The sequence below is a fragment of the Dromaius novaehollandiae genome, chromosome 4 (genome assembly GCF_036370855.1).
Source record: "Dromaius novaehollandiae isolate bDroNov1 chromosome 4, bDroNov1.hap1, whole genome shotgun sequence".
Lineage (NCBI taxonomy): Eukaryota > Metazoa > Chordata > Aves > Casuariiformes > Dromaiidae > Dromaius > Dromaius novaehollandiae.
The window spans coordinates 41,176,865-41,203,281 of NC_088101.1; the positions used below are offsets into that span (position 1 = coordinate 41,176,865).

At 37.3% G+C, this 26,417-nt stretch overlaps 1 protein-coding gene across 6 annotated transcripts; it reads right to left on the reverse strand.

Annotated features, from left to right (window-relative positions):
• Positions 1–641: 641 nt before the first annotated feature.
• On the reverse strand, positions 642–22,996 carry MAP9 (microtubule associated protein 9). 6 transcript variants are annotated; one of them, XM_064510874.1, is made up of 13 exons: positions 22,781–22,994; positions 21,692–21,788; positions 19,941–20,384; positions 17,650–17,873; positions 17,149–17,260; positions 14,460–14,719; positions 13,647–13,705; positions 12,927–13,092; positions 11,708–11,797; positions 10,798–10,959; positions 10,196–10,341; positions 9,315–9,447; positions 642–3,315 (listed from the first exon to the last, which is right to left on the reverse strand). In XM_064510874.1, exons 1-13 carry the CDS (start codon positions 22,826–22,828, stop codon positions 3,193–3,195), a joined length of 2,064 nt encoding a protein of 687 aa, XP_064366944.1. In that variant the 5' UTR covers positions 22,829–22,994; the 3' UTR covers positions 642–3,192. The 6 variants fall into 6 exon arrangements, with proteins under 6 accessions (XP_064366944.1, XP_064366946.1, XP_025975969.1 ...); XM_064510876.1 differs by having other exon boundaries at positions 20,136–20,384; positions 22,781–22,992; XM_026120184.2 differs by lacking the exon at positions 22,781–22,994 and adding an exon at positions 22,088–22,258.
• Positions 22,997–26,417: the final 3,421 nt, after the last annotated feature.

The window sequence follows — 26,417 nt, forward strand, 5'->3', positions numbered from 1 at the left end:
AGAAAGAAATGACAGAACAGTGCACAATCCTCCTTAACCAGAATGATAGAGTTGGAAAGCTACTTACTATCACCATGTAAATCCTACTTCCTTGTTTAGATGATTTATATAAACTTCCTTCTGCAGAGAGACAGCTCCAGAGAGAAAGGGCTGAGGAGTCCTGTCACGTGCCTACATTTTGGTTGGACCAAATATCAGCACTTCAGTTTTTGGCAGCTCTGTATGTAGCACATAGAAGTTAATTAGGTCATCAACCTGTCCCTTTAGTGTGCCAGTGTAACACCTTAATGCCTGAATAAAATACTTGGGGGGGAGGGGGGTGAAGGAGAGGTAGTGATCATCTACCAGGACATTATTTGGAGCCCCTTTATTCTGTGAGTGCATTGGTTTGGCAGTAAACAAAAGTTCAGGCCAGTGAGCTGGAGGAGGGAGCTGTAGCAATCTGACTTCAGTGGGACATAGTTCCAACTCTGTTTGTCTTATCAACAGTGATGAAGCAATGGCTTGTGCTTAGTTCCAACTCTGTTTGTCTTATCAACAGTGATGAAGCAATGGCTTGTGCTTAGTGTACCACCTAGCTCATTTAAATGCATAAAAGTTTTAAATAAAATTTCATAACCTAAGAGAGACAAAAACATTGATTCTATTGTACTAAAATACACTTTATTAAATACCAAAATATTTCCCCCGTCATTAAATGTATTAACAGGATTTACTCAAATGGATAAATGTACATTTTTAATGTTAATATACATATGTTTGTATTTCTCAGGTCTATTTTTTATGCAAGGCTTGCATCATGCTGTAACATGTCCAAGCTTTTGCAATGTAAAATTAGACAAAGCTCCCAAAATTTTATTATGAAACAGTTGCTTCAACTGCTTTTGCATGTCTACAGATCTTCAGCATCCTTTTTCTAACTGAGGAGGTGTGAATTTGTGAGTTTTAGCTATCTTACTCTGAATGATCAGCATCTCATGATCAGCATCTTCCCACTTATGCCTTCTGTCAAAAATTTTCTATCCTATCCTTTAAAGGCTGCAAGAAAATAAGGATGCATTATCCAGTTTAGGAATAGGCATGTGACAAACCTTTGCTTCTGCAGCTCTGCCACTACCTCTACCATTATTTTCATTTGCACCTGCAAGTCTGAACTATAAGCCTGTCAGCACAGGGACCTGCCTTACTTGCTCTGGCTGGGGTCCACAAAAGAAAAGAGCTGGATAACTTGGCATTCCAACTTTCATGTACTAGTGCATGCTTTGCTTCAGATTCTCCTGATCTGTTGATCTTCCCATGAAATTTCAGCTAGCTTCCTGCACAAAACCTGAATTTAAGGCTTCTAGTGCTAAAAGCTTAGTGGACAGATGATGCACATGCTCTGGTCATAATGCCCATATTTGTTCAAGTTCTTTTTTTCAGAAAATTTTGATAGGTTAACTTTCAGTTGGCAGAAGTTCTGTTGTATTCTGCCAGTACTGTAATTCTGCTACCTCTCCTGCTGGTATCTGTAATTTTACCCTTCCTCTTTGGTTGGTCACTGAAGCTGCTCTGGCTGGGTATCTTCTCCACTTCTTGAAAGCTTCCTTGGGAAGTGGACTCATATGAAAAAATACATCTGTAATTTAAGGGATAGATTTTTTTTTTTAATACCTATTAAGGAACAAATCTGAAGTGATTATTAAAATTCAAATAGGGAAATATGTATATAAGCCACAGCTTGAGTTTAGACAGTAGGCAGACAAGACACTTCAAAGTGGTAGCTCTGTAGCCTTGCCGTTGTTTCCAAGTAGTGAGGCAAACAGCCATTAAAAAAAGACTGAAGGAATTTTAATAACTTTCTACAGTAACTAGCTCATTAGCCATAATGAAAACATGTTTGGGAGGAGTTTACTTCATCGCCTACCACAACAGAACTCTTAAGTCCGAAGAAATGATTTTCAGTGTCAGGCTGCCTCGTAAGAGTAATACTGTTCTGCTCTTGCAGATTTTATGTAAGATTTTGTATGAACTGCAAAACATGCTTCTAAAATGGCTGTTCCCTGTAGGAAACAGGGAAAAAAAATGGCATGTATATGAGGACCTGAAAAGGGATTAATAGCTACAGTTGTAGTCCTGAACCATTTCTCATTACATGGGTCCCAGTTTAATTCACTTGTGCCATTATGTGGCTGCATGTTTTGACTGTTTGCATGAAAGACTTTTTGCATCATGCAGTGTTAATTGAAAATAATTTTTACATTTCATAGTGTAAAACAAGCTAAGAATTGTGTTCTCTACAGCTAGTCTCTTGACCAGGTATGTAAATGGCATCCTCCTATCATACTGCTCAAGTATTGTCTTCTTTCTGGCTCCACAAGACAGCCACCACCTCCTTCACCGTCTTCCCTCCCTTCACTCAGCAGTTCTTCCACATTGTCTCCAAGCCCATTTTCATTCCTACTTACCATGTAAGAACCAGAGATACTTTTGCCTCTCAACTACCCCCACTCAGCAGTGGTTTGAACTTATGTTGCTGTATGTGCAGATGAGGAAAGGGAAGCAGTTCAAACAGGTCATCTGTTTTTTTTACAGTACAGCAAAGCATGGAAACTGCTTATACAATGCATCCATTTCAGAAATTGCATGTTAAGCAAGTGAGGCCTCAGCTGTCCTTGCACTTTGCACATAAAGTTCCCTAGTTTGTATTTAATTTATGTTCTTCTTGGATAGTGTGTTTATCCTCTCTTAATCGTAATTTAATTGTTTATAAATAATCTCTAAACCTTTTTTGAATGTGAAGACTTACTTTCTTTTTTTCCTGATTATAAGCAACTGACCACTCACTCCGAATAGAGGTTCTGTCGTGCTGACTAGCGGTCTGCTGCCAGTGACTTAAACAGAACTGTTCTGCTAAGTAAACTGCTACCTACTGGGAGACAATGCCAGAGTCCAGTCTTACATATCCTGAATACTTCATTCCTTTCTTGGTGTGTAACTAAGTTAAACTGTGAACTTAAAGAAATCAGCATATTTGTGGAAAGTAATGGAAAGGGACAACTGATCTATTTAAACTCCAGAGTTGAAACAAACTAAAAAGAAAGGATATAACCCTCGTTATGGATTCAGTGAAAATCAGCTGTTACTGATAAAATGACCATCCATTGTCAGCACTTTGCTGATCAACCTTCCCCACAGAAGACAGTAGACTGCTCAATAATTTCTTGAGTATGTGACTTTGCCAGGTGGGCTCCAGGGAGAAGGCACTTCATCCACAAGGACAGCCTTGAGCTTCTTTTGCTTCTTCTTAAGTTGCTCTTTCCTTTCTTTCTTTTCCTGAGAATAAAAAGTTGTGTCAAAAAAAACTCCACCAATGGAAAAATTGCTATTATTGTTACACCTTTCTTGTGTAAAACCGGAAGTTAACAGGCAATGAGGATTTGCCTTTTGGAGCTTATAGAATCCCTTTTAGGGATGTCATCCTGTGCAATGCAACACACAGACTACATATTTGCTGTCCTTTAGGATTAAGGTGACTGTTTCAAGGATGAGCTGTTTTGTGCACTGTCAAACAAAAAACATACCAGAACCCCAAACAGACTAAGTAATGTATTTGCTTCAGATATAGTTATTTTCATCATAATCTTTCAAACACCAGTTCCTTTAAGAGGGTACCTAGATCACAATGCTAAGTATGTTGTTCTCATTACATTGTTTGATAATAGGAGTAACTTTCTGTACTTAGTAAATCACGCTTGCTATATGCTAGAATAAATCAGGAAGTAAACAATTTAATTCTAAAAAAATTTCTAGTTTATGTTATTAAGCACTGTAAGGGTCTGATGATATTTTCTATTTCAAAAAGCACGGGGAAGTTAGGATGATGAAGGATAAACAAAATACTTGCAATTTTCTTTTTGTGTCTGATTAATGATTTTCAGGAGACCCATTATTCAAAATAATTTGCAATTATTTACAATTATTTTTGAATATTTAGATGAAAATGTTGTATAAAAAATAAGTATTCTTCTTCATAAAGATGCCTGCCATTTTGTAACTACATGCACCAGTATCTGAGGGTGCATCTGCATTAGCAATTTCGTGCGCTGGAGGGTTCTTTGTAGGTGCAAATTCGCCTTATGTCATACTTGGACGCCTGTGATACATGGCTTGAACCCACCACTTCAGGTAGTTTCTCTCTTGGAAGCTTAGAGTAGTTTCTCTCTTGGTGGCACCAAGACTGACGCTATGCAGCAGAGCATCACCTGGAGTGCTCCATGTGACAGGTGGGTAAAAGGGCCTCGAGCAGCCAGCTTTCTGCGCAGGAACGGTGCTTGCCTAGGACCACCAACTGGCACAAACATCATCGTTGGTAAACATGCAATGTGGACATATAGTCTTAGAATCATAATAGAGTGTGGCAAATCCAACCATGGTCCTTGCCTCTTTAGGACCGCACCAGACAGTAATTTGAGGCGCTTTAGAAGTCTTGTATTCTCACATGTAAAACTGCACTCCAGTACTGTTCCTTGAAGGGGAATCCTTAAAATAACTGGTGCTCTCAGATAACCCATGGTCCTATGCCTCTGAAGGACACTGTATCTCCAGAAAATTGCCAAGATCTTAGCTCTGTCTGCCTGTTATTCGTAAGTGAGAAGAGAAATAAGCTTACTGCAGCTAAGGGAGCAGACTGGCAAATGTGTCATTGTATAAGGCGGAGCTTGAGTGCCAATTTTTCCTTGCATTACATGTATATACTATTCAAACTGTACTAATACCAGTTTTACATGCAATATATAAAACAAAGTATAACACACATCTGAAACATCAACCCTATCGTTGTTCTTTGTTAACTTAATAACATACTTAAAGTATATTGTTAACAAGGTCTTTCTTAACTGAACTGGATCTTCTGGTTTATGTTATGAGTATCTAAACTGGCTAGATAAACATAAAACTACCTCATGCTGTAGTAGTAAAGCTGATTATAAGCAGGGCAAGGTTTGCATGGAGAAGTAATGCCTTTTATTAAAACAAGTGATACTGCACTTCATCAGTTAGTCTAATACTATCTCTCCCTACAAACTCTTATCTTCCTCGATTACATAAAATAATTGAGACAAATTGACCTCAGGGAGCACTGTAAGATCCTCACTTTTCATCTCTGTCATCCTTCACTTTCATTGTCTTCATTCTTTCATACAAATTTTCCTTAGATGACCACAACTAGTGGCTTTGGGTCTTCGGAACAAGTTCAAAGTACTTATTTGGAAATTTTTAAAGGGGAATAGATCAGTGCCCTAAGAGGGAAAGCAATCTGCACTGCCAGCATTCTTATCTTCATTTTTGAAAAGATATGTGCAAGCTGTATAGATGAGCTTTGGAAGAACATGCGCTCTATAATAAAACACCTATATGATTCATGTTCCTATTTGGAGTATTTTCACATATTCTGCAAATTTATTTTTACAAAAATTTAGTCATTCTGCCAATCTTAGAATCTGAATCTGTATTTGATATTTAAAAATGGGACTTACTGTAGTAGTCCCATTATTGGCAATAACTTGAGAAACAGTGTGTTACAAAGATGTGTGCATATTTTATGTTTATAAAGCACTCTTCTACTGGGTACATGTTGCACAGTATATTTATGTTTGAATATTCCAAACTAAAAATAAAGCATATGTCCAGGAAGGGAGTGAAAGTTGCTTTAGACTTTTTAATCATGTCACAATTCTGAATGTTTGGGTATAAAGCCCCAATTTTCATGAATGAATCCCAATGCTAAGCAAATAGTCTTGGTTTAATTTAGCTGGGTTTTAAACAATTAAATTTGAAAGGAAGCCACACTAACCTCTTCCCTACCTCCAACACCTAAAGCTTTCTTATGTACTAGCCCTGACCACAGTTCACCTATCTGATCGAAATCTTCCCTGAGATAATGAACAAGAGAGTATGTGCACAAATGCGAAAAGTGCAGCAAAAATGAGGAAAGAGAAAAACAACAACTGTAGCTTATCACACACTATATAACTTTGTGGCTTGGCCTCTCCATGGAGGTTTCCTACTCAATAGCCTGGTAAGATGAAGAAGCTTTTCACTTAAAAAGTCCTGAGAAGTTGACATTCTTTAGCAGTATGACTGCCACATAATAATTGACTTTTAGATAGTAGAGAAGCCTTAGAACATTTAAGAGGAATAATAATAACAGCCATACTTCTAACATATTGCAATGCCAGGAGATTAAAATTCCAATATAGAAAGCATTTTCAGATAGATCTTATTAAACCATATGAAATGAATAATTCACGTCAGCTGTTTCTAACCCAGAAAAGCAACAAATCCATGAGACTCATCCAGTACAACTTACATTCATATCCTGATGTTTTTAATAGCTTTAGAATGTCAAAAATAGGTATTGATCATGCTCAACGTCAAGGTAAAGTTTAAACTTTTTATAGACCGTGTAACCTTATTATATTGATTTTTTCAAAAATTATAAATCTGAAAGAACACACAATGCAGCCTTACTTCTCATCAACACATACCAGGTTAACAATTACCACATATAATGGAGAACATTAACAGATATCTAGGATACTAACATTTTTTCTAGGTTCTTACAGAAAAACAGATTAACTGATCAATAATAATAGAAACGAAGTTGAACTGCTGGTATAAACTTTCTGCAAGTTTTTTTTTCCTCCACATTCCACTGCACAGAATAGGTGCATGTCAATGACAAGTGTCAGACAGTGGTATGCATTAAGTAAAAAGTGATGATTTATCAAGTATTACATCTAGATTGGCTGGAAGAGTGCCTGGTGAATAGCAACAGACAACTACTACGAAAGAAACAAACAAACAAAAAATCAGAGGCTTAAATTTTCTCAGCCAGACTGAAGCATCTCAGCTCAAGATTATCCTTTTTATGTTTTTTTTACAAGTGCTAATAACCTTTTTCAGAGAATTTATTTTCATGCCTTAAAAAGGCACTACACTCTGCACTTAGGTTATCAGGCATTCACACAATGACCTCTAAAAGCATAAACAACACAATTTCCATTAACATAAAAGTAGAATGTTGTGTTTTACAAGTACTACAGGGAGATTTTTAAACTTCTGTTTTACCCACATATTATGGCCAACATCTGCTCCTGGAAAGTGGAGGATTAATTCGCATATTTAATCTATTTACTATTAATGAAAATATACTAGAATTCTTCCCAGTATGTTACTCCTCCTTTGATAATATTCTTCTTCAAACAAAAATCCTCTTGCTTGAAATAATACACTTAAAAACCTTCCACAATTCTGCCCTCTCAGATTTGACACCTATTGATCTGCTTATATGCAAATATCATCTTAGTTCCCTTGATAATAAATTAACAGCTTTATCTACACAAATGTTTCTCTCCTGCAGTTTACTGAAAGTATATATTTTCTCTATTACTATACAAAGTGAAATACTATTCTGGCCAAAGAATACAATGAACAGATGCTTGATATACTGTTTCAAATGAAGGTACATTAGCTGCAGAAAAGGGCACAATTTTAGAAAGTAAGAGTGTGAAGACTTGGCATGGGAGATGTCAGCGAACCTTTCTTTTCAGGGTGAACATTCTCACTTTCACATGGACACTGAAAAAGAGAGAATTTTAGAGATACCTCTGCCAACCAATTTGGTACCTATCACATCTTCCAACATCTGCTTATTTTTTAGACTGCTTCTCCCATTCAGTCACGTGTATGTCCATTTAGACCTGGTTACTCCCCCTACTACTAAAATTTATACTTTAATAATAATCCCACTGAAGTGAAGCTGTGATGACCTAGGGAATCTATATCCAATTTGAACAAGGGAGCCTGTGTTAGGCAGCAGATTTCATTCCTGAAAAAAAAAGGATTTTTTTTCCCCTTCATATGGAGTCCAAAGCAACAAGGAAGTCAAATGCACAATGACAGGCAACATTCATGCTTTGGTATGACTAAGGAAATTGAGGATAGTCTTTGTACCTGGAGCACACTTAGGCAAAGTGCTAGCACAGCACAGTACTTCTTTCTTTGGGAATCAGAAATGTTAACTAAGCAAGAAATAATCTAAGATTGGATATTGATCACTGGACACAACTGAGCTGCAAATCACTTTACAAAGGAGACCAGAGAAAACAGTTCTCATCAATGACTACAGAAGTCAAAGGCATTCCAACAGGGGAGCAAGTCAAATAAGGTCTTAAAAGACCAAAAAGGCTTGAGAGAAAAGAAAAAAATATGCATAGGCTGTTACTGTTTTAGGTAACTGCACATTTTTTGAGTTAGCAAAGTAAAAGATGATTTTTCTTTTAAAATCTGTCCCAAACTTGTATGTCTGTGTGCCTCAGTTCTCCTCTATCCCTGGAAAACAAACAGAAAGCCCACTAGAGGCTCTGAAAAAGATTTTTCTAAGCTCTTGACAGTACAAATGAATCTTAGTAAGGGCCTTCAGCCAGCTAGGTTGCAAGATCCCATTTGTATGAAAGGCAACAGAAACCTTATATACAAGAGGTGTGCCAGAAATCGCAAGGAAAAGAGACAACAAAAGAAACACACTCAAACCCAGAAACTTGAGAGCTGCTATGATGAATGACTCAATAATGGGGTGAAAATGAAAAACTTCATTTTTTCTTTACCTCACAAGTCACACATCTTTCTGAAAGCAGTATATGCTATGAATATTAGCAATCTCTCTCTTCTAGTTTGCCTGTCTATAGCAAGGAGAAAATACTGCATTATTGTTGGGACTAGACTACTAGATTAGTTTACTGCTTCACAACTGGGAATAAAGTATGCTGTTGCAGAAATAATAAAATTGGGAGCATGATAGTTCAACACTTTCTGGTAAATCGAAATAATCTCAAACCTCAATATAACTGCTTTAACCTATTTTAAGGTATTGAATTCTCCACTTTAAATATTTCCTTGAATATAAATGCCTTCACTTCTGCAGTTGGTGCTACTGCTATGCTTTGCTGGTTCTCTGCTGTGGTGAGTTTACCCTTCAGAGATGGCTGTTCCTGACATGGAACGGGAAAAAAAGACAACTGACTATGAAACTCAAAACTCAGTTGCACATAGGTAGGGAAGATATATTTTCCATGTATGCTAATTATCAAGCACCCTGTACTTTACCATCATTTTGCTCAAGAACCTTTGGGAAGTAGTGACACAATACTGCCATCATCTGGTCTCTTTCCTAAAAGCTTGAAAAAACTTGAAGATTACAATACAAAAGTATAAACACTCATTCCTACTCATTAACCTTTTTGGTTTTGACAAAGTGCATAAAAAGTATTTACCAGCCATCTTTCATATTCTTCAACTGCCCTTTTATCTTTTTCTTCTTTCTTCACCTGTTGCATTTCTTGCTTTCTTCTCTCTAGGATTTTTTCTACCTTCTTTTGCTTTATACATTCCTCCTTTTTTTCATTCCTGTATGACAGAGAAGAACAGGAGACCATCACTTAACAGGCTAAATGCTGCATCTGTGACTGATTAACCAAACGGAGTAGAGTCAGAAGAGAGATTTTATGCATTTGATAACAGATTGAGAATATATTGAAAAGAAAGCTTATAAAATCTTCAAAGTCCATTTTGATATATATTACCACCAAGGCATACAATGAACCTACTGTCCTATCTATTACAGCATCATCTTTTCTGTACTAGTCTCTCCCTTATTTTCTGTCACATAAAAATTTGGTTCAAAAGTAAGTTGTGCATGCTCTCTGAAATCTTGACTTGTAAAACTAAAACCAAATTTCTCCATCAGACACATCCACCTCCTTCTGAATACACCTAGGTTCATACATTGTATTGCACAGAGCACAAATAAAACATTAAGAAAGGTTTACCTTCCTTCCTATGGCTTAGTATTGAATTATGAAACTAACCACATAGACACTACACTACTCAATGAATCTTTCTTCTAACTTGTGATATCTGTGCCTGGGCTTAGTCAGTGGCCTTTTGGGGAAGAAAGCATTTAAATTACAGAACCGAAAGGGGCTGGACAGCTTGTTCTCATTGTTATACTTGTTCTCCCTTGAGAGCAAAAAGCCTGATCCCAAGTATGTCATGTTCTCCCAATCATAAGCACATGAAGCACTCACAGAAGATCTAGTGCATTTAAGCAAAGGTTTGGGAAATCATTTTAGTCCAAAACTCAATGTGATGATACCATTTTTCAACTGCAGACATGCTGTCTCTCTTCTTTTCTGCAACAAATTCCTCTTCTTTTTTCTTCCTGATTCTTTCAGACTGTTTCTCCTTTCTACTTAGCTCTCTTAAATATTCCACTTTCCTTTCTTTCCATTTTTCGAATGCCTAAAGAAAACAGATTCATTAGCAATCTTACCCCTCATCTTTTTGTCGATACTCTCTTTGCTTATTCTGTGTTACTATTTTTTTTTAATATTTCTGCACATTCCAATTTTGGAATAGATGTTCGCAGCATTGCTTAGAAGCTGATATCACTATATAAAAAGGATTAAATTATTTTTCCCAGAAAGTAATACAGTTCTTTGTAAATGTATTTATACAGAGTTTATTTTACATTCAACTCATAAAATTGAAATACGGAAAAATGCCTATTTGTGTGCAAATCTAGTCATTACACATTTCCAACACAGAACAGAATCTTCTATGAGCTTTCCTCAAAAATGAACCATGTTCAGATTTTAGAATCTAGTTTATTTCCATCTCTTGCTGGATTAATCAAAATTGTTCTCAACAATTTCCTGAACAATATCTGAGATTTATTTTTTCATCCTTTCACATTACCTTCTGTGCTGCTTCTCTTTTCTCCTCATCCTGTTCTGCCACTCTCTTTTTCTCAAGTTCCTCAAGCTTCCTTTTTTCACTTAATTTCTTTGCTTCTCTTTCTTTCATTGCTTTCCAGGCTTCAAAAGATGCAATTGCTTCCTCTCTTTTAATAGCTTCTTTCTAGATTGAAATTAAGTCTATATTTAAATACACTTAATTTAATATAAAATATATAACTGTAACTGAAAATGTATGCTTTAAACTCATTCTCAAATGTAGCATTTGACTAAGCAACAAAGAAAAGGAAAGGGATTTACAGACATTACAAACAATGCTCAAAATTAGATATGAACAGAATTTTCTTCCTTCTTTGCTCATTCTTAATTTAAGGTTCAAATGATGCAGTCAACTTCTGGAATATACATGTAAAGGAATATGAAATACAGGAAAATAATGAGGGATATTTACTTAATACTTAAAAGCCAAATCTAATAATTGTGTATGTACTGTTCAAACTACAGTCCTCTGTAGATTACATCTCTTGAGATGGCAGTTTTCTGACAGATGACAAGTTAAAACTTCACAGCAAAAGAAAGAGTATCCCAAGGTCTTTATAAACAAACCTGAAAATCAATCCAAGAAGCACACTTTTAACACACCTGACAAATCTGTACAGAAACCTTAGCCAGACACCCATTGCAACCGTAAGAATTAGGACACGCCACTTACTGTTTCAGCTCACCCTGTGCTATTTAGAAAAAAAACCAGAAACCTTACAGTGGCAAGGTGACATAATTAGGCAGAAAGTAGTGCATACCCTCCATCAAGAAAAAAAGAATTTTTTCCTAATACAGAACAACAAATATGTTGATGACATTACTTCAAAGAGTTACAATCTGCTTCTCTCTAAACAAGAATGTAAACAAACCTTTTCAATATCGTTCCTGAGATTTTCATCTTGTTTCTTTTTAATTCTCTTTAATTCCAGTAGAAAGACTGTCTTCTTTTCCAACCAGTCCTGGAAGAATCATTAGGAGACTTCTATACCTCAAAAATCTTTTTAAGCTATAAATAAAGTTCCATCAAAACAACTAAATATTATTAAAGCAGCACCAATATAATGACCACCAAAAATACTCTTACTTTTTCCATCTGCGACTTAAATAATTATCCCATATGAAAAAAAAGTTTTGATTCAAATCACATGATTCTGAGGATCTTCAGCACACAAATATTTTAATCAAAAAAGTCAGGAGTTTTAAAATTACAGTTACAAATACGAAAAAGTTCAAGGATCTTTTTAAAAACAATCAGCAGGACATAAACATAAAAAAAAAGATGAAAAAGAAGAATGGAATAACAATTCTGGCTACTTGGGATATAGGAATATTGTTTAGATTCATTGTGTCTCCTGCTAAAAACTACAATTAAACAGAATAAAATCCAACTGGGAAGAGTGAGACTACAAGCATCCATAAAGTGTTGCAAGCCATTTGCAGAATCAGGATCAAATTTTCATGGTTTAATTATGTGTTTCATAAGCTGCTTAAAGATAAAGTGTCTTAAATTAAGCCTATTTTACCATTAAAAATTATGGGAACAAAATAAACATGGATTTCAGGTTCTAGATTTTGTTTTAGATTTGTAACAGTATCACAAACACATACCAATATAAACAGTATTTGTTAATTAAATGAATGCAGTTTTTTCTCACACAGAATAGTAGTAAAAGTCTGTTGGAACCCAGGTATTAACTGTAACAAAATTGTATGCAGAATCCATGCAGATTATCCTTCTGGACAGAATACTAAACTTGTTTTCACTTTTCATAAATGCCATTTGAAGAGAACATACCAGGAAAAGGAACTTCAAACTACACACTTATTTTTATTAAGAAGAAATAGAAATAAAGGAAACTACCTTGTGTGTCTGAAAACAGTCTGACACAACTATAAATTATGAACCACAGTATGTCCCTCTCATATAATTTTTAGTTCATAATTTGATGAAAAGGCATGGTCAAATAAAAGGATTCTTATACCTGTAAGTATATGCAAGTGAAAGAGATACCGATTTCAAAAAAGTAAAAGGTGTTGACTCCTCTGAGAGGACCTTTCTATGCATAGTTTGGTGTTGTTAAGGTTTACCTGGTAAACAGCTGCTCGTAAACTGTCTGCTTTGCCAGTTTCTGCACTGTACTTCTGCAAGCGCTTATCTTCCAACACCTTTAACGTTCCCAAGTATTGGGGTGAAACAGCTGGAGATGAAGGAACAACTTTCACATGCTTCTTTAAGGGGGAAAAAGACAGAGACCTATACAAATACCAAGATAAACACAGTAAAATGATCTTTCTATTTATTGTAGTTGATACCAAGCAGTGTTCCTTTTTATTCACTGTATACCAAAAGTTATTGTAATTCTGCTTTTACATGCTCTTGATTGGGGATGGGGGAGAAGGACAGGAACAAAAAGCCTGTTTTCTTCTGAGGAGCCTATTACTGGCAAAACAAGCCACTGCGGAACATATTCAACCCAAGAAAGTTTACAAGTTCCTTATACTTTCATACACAAACCAGCTTAAAACCTCTAAAGGCACCAAGGACTGCATTCACTGGTGGATCCAGTAGCAAATGCTCAACATAAACACTGGTAAAAGGCTTGGTGTCTGATCTGACAGAGGAGATGATAAGCAGGGGTAATCATAACATGCCACATATACTAGGGTGTTTTCCACATGCAGTCAAGAGGTTGTCAGCAGTGAAGAAAATGCTGACAGAAAATGAGAGAAAACCAGCATTCCGAAGGCCCTTACATGTATTTTATGCTTCAGAGCTGCGTACTGTGATATATAGCATCTTTCTCTTACCTGCCAGATGAAGATGCTTTCATTTTTTGTGGAACGGTCTCCTTAGTTTCACTTTGTTTCTAAGAAATACAAAAGGAAAAGAAAAAATATAAGGAGCCTCAAGTAACAGAATTAGATCAGGCATACAGAGAATTTACAAGCTAACAAGGATGTTAAGTGCATATGCAAGAAAGTAAATCTAATATAGAAAGGGTACAGTGCATGGTAAGGAAGTAAACAACTGTTGGAATGTGTGTATCTTTTTGGAATGGGACGTAGAAACCTTCCTTTATATTACCTAGAAATACTGTCTATAGTCTAGAAGTACAAAGGAATAAAAAGAATCCAAATAGACAGTGGTTCTCCTGTTAGTATAGGAGCAGTCTTTTAATTTTTTTTAATATTTAGCTTCAGCAGTTATATATATCTACATATTTTCTTTCTTATGATAAAGCATGAAGTACATTGCATTTTATGCACTCCAGTTGCACCATGGATTCCACCCTCTGGTAATATACACTGCTCATTCCAATTCAGCTGACCTCAAAATAGAGATCTGACATCTTCCTTTGGATAACAATATTCATTAAGAATGGAAAAGACAAATTTCAACACCTTTAGCTGTTTTAAATATTTGTGTAATAGGTGTTCCCTACATCTTCCTTAAAACTATTGATAATTTGTAAGACCATCAGCTCCAGAAGCTGCAGTCACCTGTACTTGTTCCAGAATTCTACACATGTAAGGTACCAACAGTAAATTTCATTACAAAACTTTTTACTGCACTTTTAGGACATTGTTCTAAGCAATGGTAAAAATGCATACGAAAGATACCTTGTCAAAGTCCTTTGAAGTGTTCTTTACCTCCACATGTTCAGATTTATCATCCATTGACACCTCCTGTATCATATCAGTTACTATCTGCCCTTCCACAGTTTGCAGCTTTCTTTCTGAACTGTCACCTGTTGACTTCACTAATTTCCTTGTTTTCTCATGCCCTGTGGTCATCATTTTTTCTATCACAGAAGTGGATTTTCTGGTATTATCCTCCAATTTCAAATCACTGATGCTGATATTCTCTCTCTGATCTTGATCTAACAGGAGAAAAACAGATTAAGAGGACACGCTCACTTAGGCAATATCTAAATGAGAATTTCATAGTTTCTTAGTATTGTTATGTTTGTACTAAAAAAAATACGGAACTAGATCTGATATACGATAATGCATTTTCTGTATATTTTCTTCTAAAGAACCATGTGGACTCATGACAGGAGTATTCACTTGTGACACATTTAAGTGTAACACAGGAGTAGCAAATACATTTTAAAAAATGTTATAGAATCTAAGGCTATGAGAAAGAAAGCTTGATGGCTGCCTCACCACCCAAACACAGTTCTAATGCAAAAAGCAAAAGCAAAAAACCATTCCAATCATAGCAAGAACTATTCTGACATCTAGTGAATTATTAGCAAAATTTGGATGAATGAGGAACAGATTCATCTCATTACCTGACCATATTTTTGATTCAAATATATTTGCAATATGATGATTCAGGTGAAAAACTATTTTTCTGGTGTGATGTTTTGGGGAGATGAACACAAAATGAAATAACGGAAAGATGTTGGAGCAGAGATTTAAACAAAACAAAACCTTACCTCAATTTAAACATACGCCTAAAGTGGCCAGTTATAAAGCACTTTATTAATAATACTTAAAAACCCTTTTTATCTGATTTGAACTGTCATTAATATAGAGATCTAAATTTGCAAAACAGTTTAGACACAAACCAAGAAAGGCCATGGTAAATTCCAAATGACATTTTTTGGTGACAGTTGGTGACAATGTCAAAAATTCAATCTAGATTGACAATGAAGAAGATAAGTTCAGGGTGACAGAATTCTGAATTTTTGTGAATTATTTTCTATATTCTGTTGATACATAAACTTTTCATATTTTACTTTACACCTCTTAGATGCAGTTGCACAATCTAATTTGTAGGCATTAGAAACAGTGCAGCTGTAATTAAGTGGCAACACAGTGCACAGGACACTGACAACAACTGATTTACTGCTGACTATTAGTGATTTGCAGCACGAACTTCATGGAACTTCACCTGCAAATCAATTTAGCTTTGTTTGCAAAACACATACTAAATACTAATCTTCCCATGGTTAGCTGAAAAGTGCCACATAAAACATGTAAGTATTATTATTGTAGTTCCTTCTTTGCCAGTTGAACTATAGAAGTTTGATCAGTTTGTATCAAACCTTTCACATGCAAGCTTCTGCATCAGATTTAAACACCTACTCTTCTTTTCCAGTCTCTTCTCTGCTACTTTTGTGGCAGACTCCGTATCGTTGTTCCATGTCCTCCTTTGCCCTGACACCATCTCCTTTATCATCCTCTTTCTCCTATGCTGTCCTTGTACATGGACAATCTACCCATTCCTGTACGCTAAAGCTCACATCCTTTACCCTGTACCCCCAAATCTCTCCTTAAATGTTGCAATTCAACAATTAATAATTAGTTGCAATTAACAATGCTCAAAAGCCTCAAGCTATACCAAATGCATTCTCTATTTCAAAGTATCAGCAAAACAGAAAAAAAGAATTGAAACTGAACACAGATCCAAGTGTATTTGTTATTCACTACTTGGTATACTCTGCCTGATTTTTTAACTTTTGTTCACCTTCCTACAGTACTTCAGGCCAAGTCCTATCTCATATCTATTTCGGCTGCATTTTACAGACATTACACAGGCCATTCCAACAGCGTTTTTCTCTTTGTATCTGACAGTATGAATTACGTACCTGTTCCCATCTAACCTGCTGCTAAGTACCCACAGCGTGATTCCCTTAGCAAACAGAAAAGGTGTAGACTTTTGGTAGTCTACTCCAACAGTTCTCATTCTGTGGTCCATGGATTATTTTTAACAGGTCTCAAAAAGGAGGACTAAGACAGGCATGTTCAATGGACACTGCTAAGTCCAGAGATTTACACGCTGCACATCTTCTAAAAATTGTTAAGGATTCACAAACCCAGAATAATAGAAAAATGCTAGTCTACTCAGTTTGTATTAAACTTTGTTCCTAGAAAAGATGCAGGAAGAAGAGAAAGGTTTGCCCAAGTCATGTTGACTGCAAAAGAGAAAAGGAAATTTAAATGACTGTTTTTAAGTCTCAGAGATGCTTAGACAATGATGCATATACTTGACACAAGTTAAAGTACAAACTCACTTCTTGAACTTTAATCTGTTTCTCTTCATTCCTGGGATGCTTCTAGGACCCAACTTCTAAATACCTGGGATTATACTGTACTTGCAAATAACTCCAAGAAAATGGCTGGGCCCTTCTCAGAAGTACAGTAGAAGGAGACACAGAGAGGCAAGAGGAAGATACAGAAATAGGGTAGAAAGGAAATTAAGAACACCACTGATTTCAAGATGACTTGTATTAGATCTTTAAATGGTACTTAGGTATAAATGATAACATTATTTATCTGGTTGTACACATCTGAGTTATACCTTTTACAGGTGGCACATCTCCACACGTCAGTAAATTGGAGTCTCCAGAACTTTTATTACGGGAAGTAAAATGAATGGAAAGTGGTGGTGAAGTACCTTCTAGCCATTGACCCTTAGACCAAAAAGTGACAAATAAACAAGTGAACAATTCATAACAAATCAGAATTATTTAACTTGACTTTAAAATACACTGATAAAATATTTGTTTAGAACAAAAGAAAAGTATAATTACTGTTTTACATTCAGAGAAATAAAACAGAATGAAAAAACTTCTAAAAGGGTGAAAAACATCACCAGGATGAAATCCTGTTTCCAGGTAGAAGGAAAAAGAACGACATTCTCTAATCTGCCCCTCACCATAAAATGGTATTGGGAAAGACATTTGCTCCCATTTATATTTTTCTTAGAGAAAATGTTATTAGCTAAATAAAAGATAGTTTCAAAAGTTTCTAATGTATGGTGGTAAAAATATACACATATACTCTCCATTCTGGCTCTTACTTCAGGATCAGGGCTTTCAGCAAACATTTTTTTCTCAGGTGTTGCATTCAGACTACTTGGGGATGATGGTGCTGAAAATGAAGACAATTCATTTCTGGAAGTTATTTTTTCTTCTGACCTATTAAGATCATTGTCTTCCACAGGGCCACTTTTTCTCAAAAGACTTCTTGGTTGAGGTGATGGTTTATAACAGTCATCTAACGAAGGAATGCTGATATTGTCAGCTGAAAATGAATATTATAGTTTTGGTTATGTCTAATTAAAGACATTTGAGTCTGTAATGCTCTTTTGTCAAATTAGATTCAACTATTTTCAGTTAAACCTGTCATCTGTAAACAGGCTGTAAAGTTTAATCAAAGTTTTCAAGCTTCTAAAATAATCTCTAGATAGACAATCTTGTTTTTTCATTTATCATTATCTCTGTGCATATATAGATACTACACTCTAGGAACTTATCTGCCATTAAAAAGAGAGTTACAGAGTTCTCATAAATATAGAAAGCATATATATACAGATAGCACTGTTATAAGAACACCTTTTCTGTCATTCTGCTTTACTCCCTTTATCTACTAGGGTGGATAAAAAGCCTGCTTCTCTGTGCACAGTGCAGAGCAGAATAACCCTGTGTAGAAACAGACATCATGCAAAATGTGGTCCAAGAGTCTCAGTTTATATCTAGCTTCCTCACTGATGTCTCCATTCGTTCTGTAATTCAGTCACTCTGAGCAGCAGGACTACTACATAACAGTTTCTCACAGGGCTCTGAACAGGACAGGTTGGACCTCAGTCTTCTAAACCTCCTCCTGTATAATAACCGCACGTCTCTCATATTTTATTCTCTCTACCCTGCCACCAAAAAGATCAAGCCATTGTACAGCTTTCTACCTGCCTTTTTCTTTATGTGTGCTGATCCACATAGAAATCAGCATCCAAGTCTGCACATTTTCACAGAAGTACTTCTTATTAAGTCCTAGTTCATACAAACGTATTGCAGGAAACAGAACCACTGTGCCAATTTGAACTCTCATCACAGTGCCCATCAAGCATACTCAACTATGTAAAGTCTAATTATATAATTTCTGGGAAGTTTATAGAGTTAAGAGTCCACAACAATATTCCCACAGGTGCACTGATACTTTTTCTATGCAGTAAGTCACAACAACATCAAAGGAGCAGACAAAGTTGATTAAGCTCTGGTTAATGACTTCCTCTGTTGGACGGGGATCAAATTATCTAGTATGAGAAAGTTTACAATGGTTGACTACTGAAGGCAATACGCTGGTATCACTGTACTTCTTAAATTCACAGGAGAAAAGGAGTATTTAAACTTTTTTTTCTGCCAGTCTAAAGCTATGCAGGCATACTGGCCATAAAAGAAAGGTGTTCACAAGCCTTTACTGTACATTCAAGTATCTAGCGCTTTGGTGCCATCATGCGGGGAAAAAAACTAAAAGCAGTCAATACCACTTACCATACACTACCAATTTCAAAGCTGCAATCTTCTATCACTGGTAGTGACCAAGCATAAATTTCTCTTAACATAAAACAAAAGACTCATAATGAAAATGGAGCACAGGACAAATTCTCCCCGTTTCAGGAATCAGATAAAAGATATGAAGTGCTATGACATTTCAGATTGGTAAAAGTGAATATAGTCCATTAGCAAAATTCCTAGTTTTGCTTTCCGTATTAAAAAAAAATGAGGTTGGATATTCTTGTAATGAAACAGTAAAGTTCTTTTTTATGTGACTAAATTAATCTTTTGAATATTCATCCCATTCATAAATGCTTTGCTTATAGCTCATTTTCTGACACCCTATTACACAACTTCAACATTGCATCTGCCAACACGGTGGCCCAACTTCACTGGTCACGGAAAAGGGATGCCTGTTTAAGGACCTTTCCACTAAAGGCCGTGGACACTGTGTGAACATGGCCCTCTGTGCCATGCACATCCAGAGGAGGCAAATCTCTAGCCCTCCCACACCCTCCATAGAGAAGTACTTCCATAGACACGGAGTTCAAGTATCCAAACAGCTATTTTTCATCTCCTGAAAGGAAAAGGCAGAAAGAAACTTCTTGCTAGCTGACCTACACCTGCTCGGTTTCCCGCCTTGGCAGCTGGAGATTGCCAGAAGATGAATTTTTAGAAGAATACTAAGTATACTCTCTGAAGCTAAAGCAGCTGAAATTAGAAAAGAAAATAGCACAAATAACTGTAACAACACTTAGAAATATTGTAATATGCCTAAGCAAATAGCAGCAACAATATTTAAATGTTTTCTTTTCACCTGATGTGGATGCATTTCTTATTTTGCGCACCCTTTGCTTTGGTATTGGTTTGTTCTCCTCTTGATTCTGTATAATCACTTCTCTCTCTTTCTGTAGTTCAGGCATACACAAATCATTACAGTGGTTACTCTCCCTATTATCATGTGGCACTCTGTCCGCAGTTGAACACTCCTCATTATTTTTTCTGTCATCACCTTGGTTTTGACTTTCCAAACATTCCTCTTCACTATTCTTTCTGTCATCCCATATGTTTTCACTTTCCAAAATGACTGTTTGCTGAAACTTCTCTTCATGAAATGATAAAGTCAAGTCACGAGCAGCTTCATTTTCCAAAAGAGCTGTTTTTCGTGAAGTATCTTTATCTGAGAGAGAACTCTCAAAAGCAGCTGATTTCTTAGTGTTTTCAATATCTGAATTACTTTCAGGAAGTTCTTCCACAGTACCTGAAAATAGTACATTACCAACTTTTGTTTGAGATGAATAGAAAAAAATGTGACACAGAAACTGTCCCCTTTATTTTAAATGCATTTTTCTTATAACTCTCTCCTGACTTACATCTCTGACCACTTTTTTTCTGCACTTCCTATCTCCCCAAAGCCATCAAACTAGATACTTACTCTGTTTCCTCTCCTGTCATGTATCCCCGGACCCAATGCATAGGAAAGACTTCAAATCATCATTAGTTAATTCTTATCTGTCATGCAATTTACATCTCTTCTAAAATGCTGTTTCCAGTACCATAAGTGGAAGCAAGTTAAAGACAACAAAGCTAGGCACATTCTGTTACCAGAATCTTTGCCAGTCATCACCCTCTTACATTTTGTTCACTTCTGCCCCATCTAAAATGGGCTGGAAGATACTCAGATTGGATATACTCTCCGCCGAATGCTATGGTTCATGTATGTTTTAAAAAAAAACTTTTTATCCTCCTGCAGTCTATTATTAGTAATTGACTTTGTTTCAGTGTTTAAATGTTCAAGGGAGATGACAAAAGAACATCACGATAGTTGAGTAACATATTACATGCTGGAGGAGCTTTCTTGTGAAGCTTGTTTGCAAGGGGAAATTAAAGCATCTCACCAACTTTTAAAGGCTGTTTCAGGTATCATGAATAAAAAGCAGGTATTACACAGAGGCAGTCCTCTTACAAATACATTATGATATTCAGGATTCATATTTCCCTTAGTATGCAAGACCATACCAGGAAGAAGGCGAGCCACTCAGCCAATCTTATTAGAATAAATGTAAATATTACCAATTATTAAATACACCATTACCCAGGAAAAACTGCCAGCTCAAACATGTTCCTAATGCTTTGTCTACACTGCCAGGCAGGCATGCTCTGCAGCTTGTCATGCAGCCCTAATTCTCTTGATTGTCCAGACTTGGGAAATAATTAAACAGCACCACGGCTTTCTCTCTGCCCATGTGAGCTACTTTCATTTACAGTACTATGTGTTCCTGTCTCATCCAGGTGTAGAGTTAACATAAGGCTAAGGAATAAAACTGGGGATCACAACTGTAGGGTGCAGCACAGACGGTGTCTGGTCTACCAGGTGGGCACTACCACTGATGCCATGGGGAATTCAGCTCCTAACTTTGAAAAACAGGACTGAACGAGTGATTTAGGAGTTGTTAAAATATGAAATCTTGGAATGTTAAATCATATTGATTCACAAAGATCACTCATAAACCACTGAGTTAAGAAAGGGAAGAATACAGGAAAAAAATTTAATTCTATCTGTCTTACTATTTAACATGCCATCTTCGTCACTCTCAAAGTCATCTGAGTATTCAGCTGTTTGCTGTGTTGCTGCACGAGCAGAAACTGCATCTTGTAGTTCATCCTGAAATGTTTTCACAAATGTTTACACAGAAGGGAAGATTCACTTCTTCAAATTAAAGACTAATTCCCCCCTCCCACAGATAAGTAAAACTCAGCAACAGAGATTAACACATTTAACTGAAAATGAATATGAAGAGTAAGTAAAACAGTAGCATTTCCTTTGTGAATTTGTGAATATCGGGCCACCTCTTAAAAGACAGTAAAGTGTTTTCACTCCATAGTCATCACCCCAATTTTTATCTGTTAGGTAAGCCTGTGGATATTAATTTATATTTCTTTTTCATAAGGAATGTATCTTACAGGTTCCTCTTCCATTTGTGGACTGGGCACCAGCTGGCCACTGGTCGTCGTTCAGTCCAAGCAACCACAGCTATCTTTGGAGTGCCCTGGACAACAGGCAATTCGTGATGTTCCCACCTCAGAACCGCTGTTTCCAGCTCCCTGCACCTGGACATAGCTCTCGGCGGCAGAGGCACTCGCTTCGTAGCTGGTCTGCAAGGAGCACGCCTGCGGGTGGGCTTTCACTGCTGGTGCGAAGGCACAGGAGAGCCAGTGAGCCACCAAGAACACTCCTCGTATTTTGCGCTCCCTCTTCCACCTGCGCAGATCTCGACTAAAGGACTGTTCTAAGATCTCGATAATGATTTTATCTACTTATGCCTTCCTTGATGAGCAAGGGAAGGCAGGCCTCCCACCTCAGGTGCCCTTGGTTGTGAAAATCCTGAAACAAAAGCAGTGCCGTGCTATTTCTTGCTCCAGAGCTCACAGCGGCCGGTAGGTCGGGAGCTCTCACACAGGCTAATAAAACGCACAGAAATTGGATAGCGAAGCCTGGGGCTTTTTTTTTTTTTCCCATTAACATCAAGATGACGAAGTTCGCCTCGCCACGGCGGAAACCTCCACTTGCACCGAAACGCCGCCGCTGTTTCCCTGTCACGCCGGGAACGGCCCACCCCGGCCGGCCGCCGCGCCCCCCGCCCCCGCCGCGCTCACCTCGGCCGGGCTCTGCCCGCGGACCGCGCCGCCACCTTGCCCCGACATGGCGGCGGCCCGGCCGCCCGGTCGCTCCCGCGGCGGGAAGGCGGCGCCCGGCTCCCCCCAACCGCCGTGCCCGTTGCCTGGCGCCGCCGCGCGCCGCCGCCAGGGCTGAGCGCAGAGCCGTGCGCCTGCCTCCCGCCGCCCGCCTCTGAGCGCGAGAGGCGGTTATCCCTCATCTCCCGGAATCCCTCATCTCCCGGCCGGCGCTCCGCGCCGGGGGGGGCGGGGGGGGGAAGGCTGTGTTGCGCAGAAGAAAACGGCTCCGGCAAAAACCGTGAGAGAACATGTAGGGCAGAGCCCGAAGCCCTTTTGTTTATTTACTTATTTTTTACCTTTCGTTTGTTTACATAGAGTTACGTTTTAAAACAGCGCAGTTAGGCGAGGGCCACAGCAACGATAGGGGAAAGGGCTGTAAGTGGCAGGAAGCACTGAAGACCAACCTTAGGTTTAAACTAATAATTAATCGGGAATGATTAACTGATTTTTATGTACCGTCTGTGAGCAGCTCTTCACTGTGTTTAATTGATACATATTTATCACCAAATAATGCTTGGTCTGCTGATTACTAATACCCTTTATTGAGAGTTACGCTTGGAGCAGAAAGCTTTTATTTTATTCGCATGTAAAAGCCTTCAGTTTGAATCTGTGCTATTCCAGCTGTCGGTGGCATGTGAAATCCGACACACTTGTTCACAATTTAAGAAGTAATAAGCAATGTATATACTCTTTCTCTACAATAATGTTAGCAATTGCTGTTGCAGACTAAATTATGTCAATGTTATAAATATCAGAGATCCCCCTTTTATTAAACTCCAGAAGGTGGCAGCAAAACATTTCAAAATAAAAAACGGCTTTGTTTTCTGAAATGCCCACTTTCTTCTACCTTCTTTTACATTACCACTGATGTATGTGGGATTTTTTTTGAAAGATATTTTATTTATTTAGATCAATTTTCCAACTTTGCATGATCTAAATAGAAGGAAGAAGGTTTGCTTTCAAATATTATTTCTGTGACTCAGGGAATGAGGTCTAAAATCAAATGCATTATTAAATGTAGCTGTTCAATGTTGGCAGGATGTGAAAAAAGTTCAATACTGTCACTGCTGAAGAACTCAAAATGTGTGAAGGTGTTTGTCATAACACATGAATGTGAGGTCTGCATCTTACAGTCTTACCCCAGGCAAAAGATTTCCACTGAGACCACTGAGGAGAATGGGATTTCTGCCTAAATAAGGATTTAAGGCTCTGAGTATAAATATAAAGGGTTTTTAAGGGTCTTGTTTAACAAAAATTTCTGAAGGCTTATTGAGAACAAAAAGCAGAAGATTTTATGGCATGAAAATGAGCATTAATGTCTGCTTCTCAATGAACAATGGTGAGCTTACCACAAGTGTGAACTGGGTAGTAGCTTGAGTCTTCAGCTGTCTGATACTGTACCAAAGAAATGCGTGTTTGATGGTGAGGTTGATCTTTCTCTCCCAAGCAGACATGGAACATTGAGAAAAATACTCTAAATACTCCCAGCAAGCACATTAATGTGGTTAAAATAAATTGAGAAGTAATGATTAATTCTGTTGCCCAAACATATATTAATCTTTGCCATGCCCAGAAGCTTAAAAAATAACTTTTATAAGATAAAAAGGTTACAGTGACAAACATGGCAATACAACATAATTCAAATCTGCAAAAAGAACATTGCATTCAGAAGCCGATCAGATATGATGCGTTTTTAGGATGGCTAGCTCATATGCATGTAAAAGACTTTCAGAAGTCATTTATTTTATTCCCGTGGATAGAGATTGTAAGACTGGATTCAGAATTTCCTCTGATCAAATGACACTTAGATTGTAACTTCTAACATCTTATACCGTAAATCAAAAAATATAAAACTCCTTACTGGAGAAGAATGAAGTTCTTCTTGTTTGGATATTCTTTCCCAAAGTTGAAAGTTATATGGGAAATGAGATGTCAAAATTCTCAAGTCAGTGTACATTTCTCCAGAAACTGATTTTTGGTGATGTCTGCATGGGTCTTTGCCCAGAAATGACTATTCCTGTTCTTGACATTAATGGGAATTTTATCTCTAATTAGGGGTGCATCTGGCTCTTGGATTTTGCATACATACTGGTTTAACAGAATGACATATTCAAGGGCTCCAATAACTTTTTCAATTCTAAATAAAAATTATATCCTCTACATACAGGTCACTCTCCCAGAACAAACATAAAAATTGTGCTTTTTTTCCTCCTGATTCATATGAAATAATTTCTGTGTTACAATGTGCCATATTTTGAAAAGCTATGCCTGTCTTGCCAAAATATACTGATTTTTTTGTGATTTTCTGAAAACAAAACCAGAAATGCAATCAACCTTATGCTTTTAGGGTTAGATCTGCCAGGGAAATCATATGCCTGCTCTGCAAGTAATCCAGTATAGACATGTCTGAGCTGGATTTAACCTTTCCTGTCTCAGATGGTGAGAGGGAGCAGCTGTGGTGGGAAAACATTCAGCACAGTGTAACCCCATAAAAAGCTGCCTGGGTTTGTAGGTGAGTGTGTAGCCTGCACTGTGCTCCATCCCACCTCAGCCTCTCTGAGGCACAAAGGTGCCTGAACAGGCCTAAAATAGCTCTGGAGTAACTGCAAAAGCAGCCTTCCCAGCAGAGAACTACACAATAGCACTTCAGCCTTTTGTTCTCCTTGACGCTATTAGTTTGAGTGAATGTCATTCTTTCTTAGAGAAAAATCTATTCCAAATACGAAGCTGCCAAGCTAACAGGGAAGTATTTGACAACTCACCTTAATTAAATCATATTGATAGTCCTCTACAGCCATCCCTAGATTATTCCACAGCTGCTCCAGAAAGAGTGGATGGACATGGGTCATTCCTCCTAAAAACATCTTTTTACCCCTCTCAGTCAGCCCTGGACAGACAGACTTAGGTACATTTCCAGAGTGTCTGATTTTTTCTAAACAAAAAACAAGGGTTAAACTAATGTTCAGGTCGACCAGCTAGGCAGATAAAAGTCAAGAAATGCCGAAACCAAGGGTGCTAATGTACCTTTTCCCCGCTTTCCTTTTGTGTTAGTTCTTTTTTAATTTTTCTTAAGAAAAACTACCATCATTCAGTGATTAACGCAGCAGCTGTGTCCTGACTACATGGAAAGAAAAGGTTGTATTCCAATAGATTACAAAATACTATTTTTTCAGCCACATTTGGCACCACAAGAAAGAAGAGCTGTCAAATTGAAACAACAGTTGAAAATTTTTTTTGACTTTTCTTCATCATTCATTCCTGCAGAAAGTTTCATTCTTTCTACAATCTTTCTTTTTTTACAAGACCTGTATTCAGTGGTTTCCTACTAGGTTTCCAGGTAGAGCATCTATGTTTGTGATAATGCATTCTTAATGCATTGAACATGGTAACATCCATAAAATGTGGTGTCGTGGAAGTCAGGTAGAGAAGCTGCATTAGCACCAAATTCATCCTCTAACTCCTGTATCTTCATCCTGATTTGTAAGTAGTTAAAGAAGATCCTGGCAGGATAAGGAGATACATAAGCTTCATTTAGCAGATCATTGCTGTTGGGCAT

Excerpts from the sequence above, each read along its gene's own strand:
- MAP9 (XM_064510874.1), bottom strand. The coding sequence starts at position 22,828 with ATGTCGGGGCAAGGTGGCGGCGCGGTCCGCGGGCAGAGCCCGGCCGAG. Across the intron at positions 17,261-17,649 it reads CTGAAAGCCCTGATCCTGAA|GGTCAATGGCTAGAAGGTAC; the intron begins GTAAGAGCCAGA and ends TTTTGGTCTAAG. Across the intron at positions 13,093-13,646 it reads AAAGCATCTTCATCTGGCAG|GTCTCTGTCTTTTTCCCCCT; the intron begins GTAAGAGAAAGA and ends GTATTTGTATAG.